The following is an 11,090-nucleotide window of genomic DNA, read 5'->3' as shown; positions in this document are numbered from 1 at the left end:
CTGTGATATGGATTACAATGTGAAGTTGATCGTAGAAGAATTTGAATAAACAAACCTTCATGTTAAATTTGCATGGAAAATTACTTTTTACTCACACAAGTTTATTTCGTATTTGAATTTTTAAAATTTTGAATACATTCTAACAAATTACAAGTGTACACTACATGAAAGAAAATTATAAGGTCGCTTCCCCACGTTCAACATCGACGTCACGTGAACGCAGTGAGAATAACAATAAAACCCGAACCACAAATCTGTTGCTAGGCGAATACAGTCTGCAGCAATCGATCCAGTAATTCGCATCCGCCTCACACTCTGGTTCGAATTGTGTATATGTACGGACGAGATTTCGCAACCTTCCCATCAGCGTTCCTTCCGTGGTTAATACCTTGAATGCAACGTGCCCTGGTATGAAAATTGCTGGTAGGAACGATATGATCCACCCTGCTATTACAGTCCAAGCACAAACGACAGTGATTAGTGTTACGGGAGTTATGAAGATCCAACACAACCACCACAATCCATTAACAGTCTTTGCACCGTAAACAAAATCAAGAAGTTTTGCGTAGTTTTTCATGCCGAATATGAATACAAAAGCAATCAGTTCCATGAGGCAAATAATGACTATCGTTAGCGTTGCGTGGGTATCGAGAAGTTTCATCCAATAGATACCATTCTCTCGAAGGCACAGTGCCGAGCCTATGAGCAGTAAGAATGTCGTCACTGTGATGCGAAAGTTTCTTTCCTTCTTCAGTACAGGGTATAAGTCGAACAAACTCCACTGCAAGGCGTCCAGCTGTATTACTATCCAAGAGAGCGTAATAAAGCCAAGAGAGAGGAAAAGGATCACGTTCCATAACTGTGGAAAGTGGAAGGTGGCTATCATTGCAGGATATATTGAGAACATAGCTGCTGGTCCGTCCTTTGCCAAAGAGAACATGGGAATACCTGTCTGCGCCTGCAAATATCCCAAACCACAAAACAGGATGAATCCAAAGAGAATGCTGACCACTGTGCTTAGAGCAGGGACGCATAACACTTCCCACGAACAGTCGTTGATCACGTAGTTGAACGGAGCTCGATGTACCGCCGTCCTTATTCCTGCACCGACGGTGAATAGCGCTTGCACTGCAGCGTCCACCCATGTTCTGACGCCAAGAAATTCCTTCATATCAGGTACCAAGTACGCTATAAGCCCATTCGTTGCGCCAGGGAGAGTGACTGCACGGAGTATCATCACTACCATGCCTACGCATCCAAGCGGCATCAAGAAATAGAAACTTATGCGAATATTTTTTCCAGCCAAAGGAGCAACAAGCGATGATCAAAGCGTACAATAAGAGATGGAATGTCAACAGCTCCCACACAAGTCCTCCAGGCTGATCAATACTGGCAGATGTTCTCAGGGCGAATTTGTTGAGGTACTGTTTTGACTGACTCTGTAGATCAACCGATAAGCTTGCCAAGCCACTATTTCTCACCTCGGTACAGTTTCCATCATTCTAAGAGTATTTGCATGCACTCCAGTCGATAAGTTGGCCCACGAGATAAACCATGAAGAAGAGACAATAACTACTGATAACGCTTGCGCACGCACACAGGAAAACATTGAGGATCAATGTTGCGTATCCAGCTCCATGCATGATTGGAGCCGCACCGAACATTTTGATGTATCCGCTGTTGGAGAACGGCGCCACAACTGTCTCCAAGTGGAACATGGGTATTCCGCAAAGAAGGATCATAAGCAGATACGGGACGAGGAAGGCTCCCCCTCGATGAATGTAGCACATGTAGGGGAATCTGAAGACGCCTCCGATGCCGATACATGGGATAAGGTAGTAGAAGAACATCTGCATTCGTTTCAAGTACTTCTTGGCCTCTCCGGGATGTGCGTCGGGTTCCATCAACTTGATGCTTTTGGTCTCCAGTCGGACTCGAAGCTCGGATATTATTGATCGTGAGCAGTCGCTGATTGAGTATTGCTCGACGACCTCTGCAAACTTCACCACTCTGGGAGGAACGTCTTCGTCCTCTTCGTCAACTTCATCATAGAATCGCCGCATTCTCTGTCGGCCGCTCTTGAGGGGAATCAATTTGGATTTGGATTTTCTCAGTGGGCTTTGAGAAGGTTCGGTCTCAATTGCCGGCCCAATCTAATCACTTATGCTTCAATCCATGTCGGTCTCTTTGATACTTGACAGAGATTGCTCCTCACTTGACAGTGATTGTTCTTCACTTGACGTGTTGCCCATAGCTTCACTTTCTTTATATCTTTCGCTCGTGAATATATCACTCACTATTATTTTTTTCTTAATGTTTTTTTCTTGATAATAGCAAAATATGCGTGTAGTGCTAATTAGATTTATAGCTGCACTAATTTCATGGAAACTCTTTACCGATTTTTAAAACATCAACAATATCCATGGCTTTGCTCCATCCATGTGCAAGATAATTGGGATACCTTCCATTGTTTCGAATAATTTATGTCGGGAAAGTACAAAGAAGGGGAATTTTCAAGTTTTATTAATCAGTGACAGTGGCTTTAAGAGAATTCCAATGTTTTTACGAATAGTTTACCTAAAGTTACTTCCAGTTCCAAACCCTAAATCCGAAATAAATAAATACGCGCATGCAAATTTCTTAACAATATTATTTCTGTTTGACGTGTATATAGTTCGGCTTACCTATAAATAGTCAGATACAATTCTGCATAATACGTTTGAAGAAGTTGCATAATCAATTTAATTTTGTGTAAGTCATTTTTGACATCATCTTGTAATCAAGGGGTCCTGGCGAAAGCACATTGCAATGTTTCGTGTACTATTTTGAACTGCAGATCCAGTCACGGTTAGCTTATCTCGCCACAAGGTGTACTTAACAGAAAACTGGTCCCGGGTTCTAATACCCACCTGGGTATGAATGTTCTTTGTAAGTCTTCCTTCATCAATTTCATCATATCATCACAAAGGTTACATGCATAGGAGGTAAAAAGGACGTGATTGGCCTACAAAGCCTCCCTTTTGGGATGTGTGTTCAGACACTACTATCATTCGGGACGTTGATGCAGAAAATGTAAATACTATTAATCAGTGGTTCTCTAGAAACATCCTTTCTTAGTGTTCAGTTAAAATTTGAAAATTTTCTGTGGTTCTTGGGATAATCGTGACCAAAGTTACCCCCATAAGCTTACATGGAAACTCAAACTTTTCGCCGGACTAGGACATCGCCTTAATGTCTAACAGAAAGAAATATGATTTGCCCACTCCCAATTAACATGTAAATATTTGTTTTGTTACAGGCCCCCATAAAAATGTTCCCAAAGGCCTAATTTGATGCTGAATTTGCCTTTATACGCCTAAAATCGTTCGTACACACTCTTGTATCCAAATCTAGGGATATACAAACAATATATAAATATATATATATATATATACAGGGGATGGACAAAAATATGGAAACACCTGCAGAAATGCACATTACCTTTATTAATATCGAGTAGGACCACCATTGGCACGCAGAATGGCCTGCAGTCGACGTGGAATGGACAAATACAGGTCGCGTATGGTTGTCAAAGGGATGTTGTACCATTCTTCCTCCAAAGCAGCTGCAAGTTGTTGTAGAGACGATGGTGGTGGGTAGCGGGCTCGCACCTTGGTCTCCAAAACCGACCACAGGGACTCAATAATATTGAGGTCTGGCGATTGTGGAGGCCATGGCAGATGAAATATGGCATCACCCTGTGGGAACAAAGTTTGCACCATGGGATGCAGCTGGTCACTAAAAATGGTTACGTAGTCCCTGGCAGTGACATACCCATGCAGGGTGATGATGGGTCCGGCAGAATACCAGGAGATGGCTGCCCAAATCATCACTGAACCACCGCCATGCTTCACTCTCGGTAACAGTCAGTCTGTATCGCACGCTTGTGTTGGCGTTCTCCACACGTACACTCGGCCAGCAGTTGGAAACTATGTAAAGGATGACAGTCTTCCACTGCTCCATTGTTAATTTTTTATGGGCGTTGCACCACTGTCTCCGTCAAGCAGGATAGTCAACAGTCACGAGTGGTTTGGGAATTGCAGATCTGCCATGAATACCCTGCTTGTGGAGTTCTCTTCTGACTGTTTTGATGCTAACAGTGTTTGTAAGCACTGTATTCAGCTGAGCAGTGACTTTTGGAGCCGTGGTGATCTGCTTGGTAACAATCCTACCCAATGTGCGTCTGTCTCTGTCACGCAACACACACTTGCGTCCACGATGGTGCTTCGCTGATGCGGTTTTTCCGAAGTCTCGTAGGCAGTTATGATCTTCGAGACTGTGCCTCTTGATACACCAAACATTTCCGCTACTTTCGTCACGGAAGCTCCCACCATACGCGCACCCACAATTTGCCCTCTTTGAAACTCTGTCAGCTCAGACATGATTCACGATAACCTGCACGGACCGGTCGCCGAACTGTAACTGGCCCATCTGTCAGGTTGGCCAGGGTGTGTACCTCGCAGGGAGTGACAGTGACCACAGCGCCACATACCATTCAGACGCAAATCGTGTTTGAAATGGCTACCTGTTTTATACCAGTTGTTTCCATATTTTTGTCCATCCCCTGTATATTGTTTGTGAAAGAGGGAATTTTGAGAACGAAAAGGAGAGGAATACGACTGAGAATTTCCCTCCGGGCCAGAAACATCAGTGCGCATCCTTCGGTCAGTCAACATATGGTCGCCCTTCGCAGTTGAACCAAGAAGGTCGGGTATACGAGAAACATACCATAACGTTACTCATCGCCTGTTGGTACACCGTTGCAACTGTTAAGTTTGGAAATGCAGCACAAAAGAAAAGCAAATGGTCTACGATTGGTTCAAGGACCAAGACAAAATTGTCAAGTGACAAGTATTCTCTGACAGCTCCAAACTCTTGTCACAGGGAGAATAAATAGACTGTGACACGCACCTTCTGCCTTTAGGGCTTTATGTTAGTCTGGTTACAACCCTTTTATCGGACTTCTCAAAGGCTTCTAAGGGTTAATAGGACCAAGCCCTTGCGAGGTCTGTGGTGTAGGATTTATTTTTAATTAAAGTTTGAAATTAAAGATCATTAAGACCTTTTACTCGAAGATTTATTTAAACTGCTGATGTTATACAAACACTTTTTCAAACAGACAATTCACCCGGTATAACTTGTAGGCCTAAACCTATTAGTTATACCGAAGTTTATAACCCTGGTCTTTTGATGATGCAGGAGAACACCTTATTCAGAGTTGGGTTTGTAGAATATCTGCCAAAATGGAGTACAAGTACACCAGCCAATCCGAAGATTGAAGCAAGATATTCCCCAACGTCCCCTGAACCATCAACCTTTCGGCAACCAGGAGAATGTCCCGTAGACTTACAAAAGTCTAGCTCTTTTATATCATATTGTTGTTTACAATTTACCATGGTTATTACATAGTTGTCTTTATATTTCCATAGTTTCAACATTTTTTCTGATTTAAGTTAAACAATTCATTTACCATTGTAACATTAACAATAACACATTTTTTAAAGAAAAGATTCCAACATAGATTAATACAATACAGATTGAATAGTTCTGTGCTTGAAAAAGTATGTGTTGACAGGGGCGACACATAGCGTTCCCCCAGAAGAAAATAAAATTAAATATAAGTGAACGTTATTTAATTTTGTTTTATAACTTTTTCTCCCTTTTTGTATATTTTCATTTTCCTTTTCTTCTTCTTCATGATGTGAGGCGATGTTTCATTTGGGATCGTCTTCTTGGACTTCATTCTTCATCTGCACTTAGCTTCTGGAGAAAACAGGAAATGGTTTTACATCTTGTTCAACACACTCCTTCGTAAAACTTCTTGACGTCAATTAGCCAGGTCTTCCATCCATTTAGGTCTTCTTCTAGATTCTCCTCTTTTGGTATGGGAGATGGATTTTGTAAAGGAAATACAGGTTGTTCTGCACTTATCTTGCAGATTGAATTATTTACAAGTCCCTTTTTGTCAGAAAATAATGGGCAGTGTAGTTTCTCCTCATCTTCTTGATTCGGCAACCCTGGAGTGAAAGCCATCTTTCTTATATCTTCCTCGGCAGTGGACCTATTGTCTGAATGCGATTCCCATTCAGCCATCGATAGTTTAACACACGAAGTCTTACCATTAATTGCTTCAAAACTATCTTCTTGGTTATCTGGAATCAAACTTTCTTCAACGACTTGTCCCTTCACCGTTAAATATAATTTATTGGCACCTGCATCCAAATTGACTCTATATCTCTTGAAGAAGGGATATCCAAATAACAGATCTGCCTCTAAATTCATCACTACGTAGACTTGATCTTCAAAAGTGTGTCCTGCAATTTCAAAAAGAATGGTTCGGCATCCTACAATACGAGACCTCTCGTGTCCAACAAAATCCTTTAACCTTATTCCTGGACATCTTTGCAGTTTCAAGCCTGGTAATCTCTCTCGGAGCTTTACCCAAACATTATAATTCATGACTGTGCATTCACTTCCTGTATCCAAAGTACATCTTATTTTTAATCCTAAAACTTCTATTTGAATTTCTGGCTTCTTGCTGCAATTCCCAGTTACTTCGAAAACATTAAACAATTTCTCCTCTTTAGAATTTGGACAAGAATTTAGCTCTAGATATAAAACATCTAAATTTTCATTGGTAATTAGTTTGTCTTCTTTGCTCTCACAAACATCAAGATTGTGTCGCGTTGTAGAAGGGAGAGCTTCATCTACAACGACATCTGGTTTAAATTTGCTCGACTGGTAGAGGGAATTTCCCAAGAAGGTGCTTTAATAGTGGAAGGAATTTTCCATACAGGTGCTCTAGGGTTCAAAGCACAGTCTTCTGGACTTTCGTCAGTCTGTATTCCACACTCTTTCTTACGAGACTGGTTCCAGTTTCTTTGATTCTGGTTCTTATTCCAGAATGTCCTTCTATCGGCATCCTTCCTTTGGAACCTTAGATTTCCATTCAACCTTTGGTTGATCGGTGTGGGCCTCTTATCTTCTTCTCCTCCATTCCTCCGGGATAGCTCTAGATTCCTGACTCGAGGTTGAGGATTTCTCCGTTCATCAGTTCGTTGGTAATCGGCTTTCCATCCTTCCATTTGTTCAGACGCTTCGAACTTTCCCAGGAAATTCGTGAGTTGGTCTATGTTGGCGGGATCTCGAGTTAGTACCAGTTGTCGCACTCGTGAAGTTAACTGGCCAATGATTAAGTTCAGCACTTCTGATTGGTTGGTGGTTTCCGTCAGATTGCAGTATGCTGCATATACCTCCCAGCAATATTCTTCCAATGATAACCCTGCACCTTTGCTATAATGTTTATTCCTCAGGGTATTCATTTCCCTTTGTTTTGCTTCAGGTGATGCGTATTGCTTCCTAAATGCAGAGCGGAAATGTTCAAAAGTTTTCCATCTCATTTCGTTTGCCATAAACCAAGCCTTGGCTTTACCCACCATTAGCGAAGGAAGGACCTTTAGTCGATACATCATGGGCATTTTCATTAAATCCATATAAGTATGTATCTCCTCCAGGTACCTTTCAGCAGATACTGAATTGATTTCTCCATTAAACTTGGTGAGGGAATTGACGTCAGACATTCGGAGAATCCGATTGGATGAATGGTTTAAGTAGGAATTATCTTCTACCATTTTTTCCGTAGCGTAGTCTCTAGTTCGTCTTATTCCGCCACTCCTTTTTAGTTTCTTTCTTTGGCATGGTTCAGAATGTTCGGGAGATTCGGAACTGGAAGAACGTGAGGAGCAAGAGGTTCTTACACATATCTTCTTTGGCAGAGTTTCCATCTCTTCATTCCTATTCTCCTTGCCTAGCTGTAAGGTCTCCAACTTTGAGGTTAACGTTTTTATAATTTCAACTTGTTGTGTTTGGGCCTCTTTTGTCACTCTTATTTCACCCTCCAAATTTACGGACATTTCCTTTTGACTTTCCTTCAGCTCGGTCATTTCTTGGTTCAAGCTTTCTTGTAGCTGTTTAAAACGGTCTTCATCTATCTGCCGATCTTCTTTTCTTTTTTCCACTAGCTCTTCATATCTTTCGTCTCTCTCTTTTCTGACTTCAGCTATTGCTTCGGATATTTCGTTTCCTAAATTTATTTTAAAATCTTCAAACATTTTCTTACTTATTTCTCGTTCCCTTTCTCTTTCAGCTTTCTGTTCAGCATCCCTTTCACTAAAAGTTTCAATCAAACGTGCGAACCTTTGGTCATTTTCTTCCTTGTCCTTTACTCTTTGCTCTTTTTCAGCTTCTTTCTCTATCTGTCTTTGCATCCTCTGTTCAACTTCACGTTCTTCTAGCTTCTCGATTATACGTGCAAATTTCTGATCATCTTCTTCCTTATCTTTTAATCTCTGCTCTTTTTCAGCTTCTTTCTCTATCTGTCTTTGCATCCTCTGTTCAGCTTCACGTTCTTCTAGCTTCTCGATTAAACGTGCAAATTTACGATCATCTTCTTCCTTGTCTTTTAATTTTTGCTCTCTTTCTTCTTCCTTTTCTTTTAATCTTTGCTCTCTTTCTGCTTGTTTCTCTTTCTTAAAATCGGTCATAAAGGAGATCATCATTTCCCTCCAACTATCACCTGTTGGGGTTGGCATAACTTGTTTTTCCACGCACTGTCTACGAACGTATCTGCTACAGCCGGAGCATGGTAATAAGGTTTCCTCCTTCTTTTCTTCATTCGTACAGCAAACGAGCCTCTCCTTTTGCTGCCTGGTCAAAGGTCTCTGGTCTTCAGTTTTTGGAACAGGCTTCTGCTTCAGTTTCTGGAACAGGCTTCTTCTTCTTCTGCTGGGCCACGAAGATCCACAGGTGGTTGCTTCGATGGTCCTGTCACGGTCGCCAAAAATCACTGACACGCACCTTCTGCCTTTAGGGCTTTATGTTAGTCTGGTTACAACCCTTTTATCGGACTTCTCAAAGGCTTCTAAGGGTTAATAGGACCAAGCCCTTGCGAGGTCTGTGGTGTAGGATTTATTTTTAATTAAAGTTTGAAATTAAAGATCATTAAGACCTTTTACTCGAAGATTTATTTAAACTGCTGATGTTATACAAACACTTTTTCAAACAGACAATTCACCCGGTATAACTTGTAGGCCTAAACCTATTAGTTATACCGAAGTTTATAACCCTGGTCTTTTGATGATGCAGGAGAACACCTTATTCAGAGTTGGGTTTGTAGAATATCTGCCAAAATGGAGTACAAGTACACCAGCCAATCCGAAGATTGAAGCAAGATATTCCCCAACGTCCCCTGAACCATCAACCTTTCGGCAACCAGGAGAATGTCCCGCAGACTTACAAAAGTCTAGCTCTTTTATATCATATTGTTGTTTACAATTTACCATGGTTATTACATAGTTGTTTTTATATTTCCATAGTTTCAACATTTTTTCTGATTGAAGTTAAACAATTCATTTACCATTGTAACATTAACAATAACACATTTTTTAAAGAAAAGATTCCAACATAGATTAATACAATACAGATTGAATAGTTCTGTGCTTGAAAAAGTATGTGTTGACAGGGGCGACACAACTGTTTTCTGTGAAGGCAGACTGTGTTGTGTTCCATTACCAGAATTAGAAGCGTCCCCCTAACAACAATCACTGCCAATTCTAAATGCACTTCACATTTCCAAATCTGTTCGAATATAAAAGTACCCGAAACCAATACGGCCTACCTAAGGTTTGCGATTGTTTCGAGTGGTGTACGATGTCAGAAAGATAAAACCAGTGGCAAGATTCGAAAGAGGAAACATTTCTGGGCGTTTACTAAAACTTTGAGCAATTTCAAATAATAACATGGCTGCACGGAAAATTCTATTAAAAAGTCACGTTTAGGCCATATTGGGTACATACATGTATGTCTGGGTACAATCTGGTACAACTGGTACAATCTGGCCTAGTCATATTTTCTCACATCAAAATATGCAACAGAAATTGTAAAGAAATTACAACTGTGTTGTTTTTATAGGTAGATAAGTATTTTGATACACTTACATTGTATTTACATATTGAATATGATATTGCACAAAGAAATAACATTGTTTACAAACCAATAAACAAGGGAGTGACATGTCATAATTCGTTACCAGCATACCATGGATTAAATCACAGTCTGGGCAAATGAAATGTCCTTTATCATCTTTATTGAGTTCCACACACACACTACGTGAGCACAAGAGTAACATATATCACATTTGCGCATGACTTTCACGATATATTTCTATGTAGGCCATATTGGGTACACATTACATAGTATTATATTTTCCTTCGTTATAAACAGTACTTTAGATTAAAGTTTAAAATAAATAAATTGTTGTAAAGTATAATTTATAAGCTATCATAATATGTACTAGAGATATAAACATCCATGCCTTGGAAGATGTAGTAAGTAATAACTTCGATATGCAATATTAGATCACGAGAACACAATCACGAGGTCCAGCTATTTCGCTTCTTTGTCTTCAAGTTACTGCCAACAGGTTCAATCACGTCATTCGGACAGTCTAAATGACATACTAACGTCATTTGTTGAATAAGCCATGTAACTACTTGGAAACGTCAAATAGGCTATATTGGGTACTAGGCCATATTGAGTTCAGGTACCTTACTACTTACTCTCAAATTTTTCTCAATAACACTAATCAGAATCCGAAATAACGATAGACCAATTTGTACTTTGCAGAAATCATTAGATAAACTTCAGTTAGTATACAACTACATCCTGAACACCTCTTGACCTGGTTCATTTTCACGGTTACACACGAGCAAACGGTGTGATTTTTTTATTACTTATTATCTGTCACGTTTATTCCAGTAATGACAGGAGTGATAATCCCTGCCACGGCATGAAGTATCGTTTCTTTGTTGGGTCTTCCCGATGGCACAAAGGTGACCAGGTTCGGATCCACGGGGAGGGCGATAGGGGCGATCGCCCCTCCTAACTGCCAGGTTTTTGTAATATTTTTCAAGACTAAACTGCTCCGTCTTTTATCACCAAGTTTAACAGACTCGAGAATACTTTTTAAAGTTTATTTACGTGAGCCCTATGCT

General features: G+C 40.4%; 1 protein-coding gene across 1 annotated transcript; it reads right to left on the bottom strand.

The window, feature by feature from the left end:
- Positions 1–175: 175 nt before the first annotated feature.
- On the bottom strand, positions 176–1,246 carry LOC145986849 (sodium-dependent noradrenaline transporter-like). Its single transcript, XM_083121322.1, has one exon. The coding sequence runs from the start codon at positions 1,244–1,246 to the stop codon at positions 176–178; it is 1,071 nt and encodes a 356-aa protein (XP_082977448.1).
- Positions 1,247–11,090: the final 9,844 nt, after the last annotated feature.

Source organism: Lepisma saccharinum, chromosome 4 (assembly GCF_977018435.1).
Source record: "Lepisma saccharinum chromosome 4, izLepSacc3.1, whole genome shotgun sequence".
NCBI classification, from domain to species: Eukaryota; Metazoa; Arthropoda; class Insecta; order Zygentoma; family Lepismatidae; genus Lepisma; species Lepisma saccharinum.
This window is presented reverse-complemented; position numbering and strand designations above follow the sequence as displayed.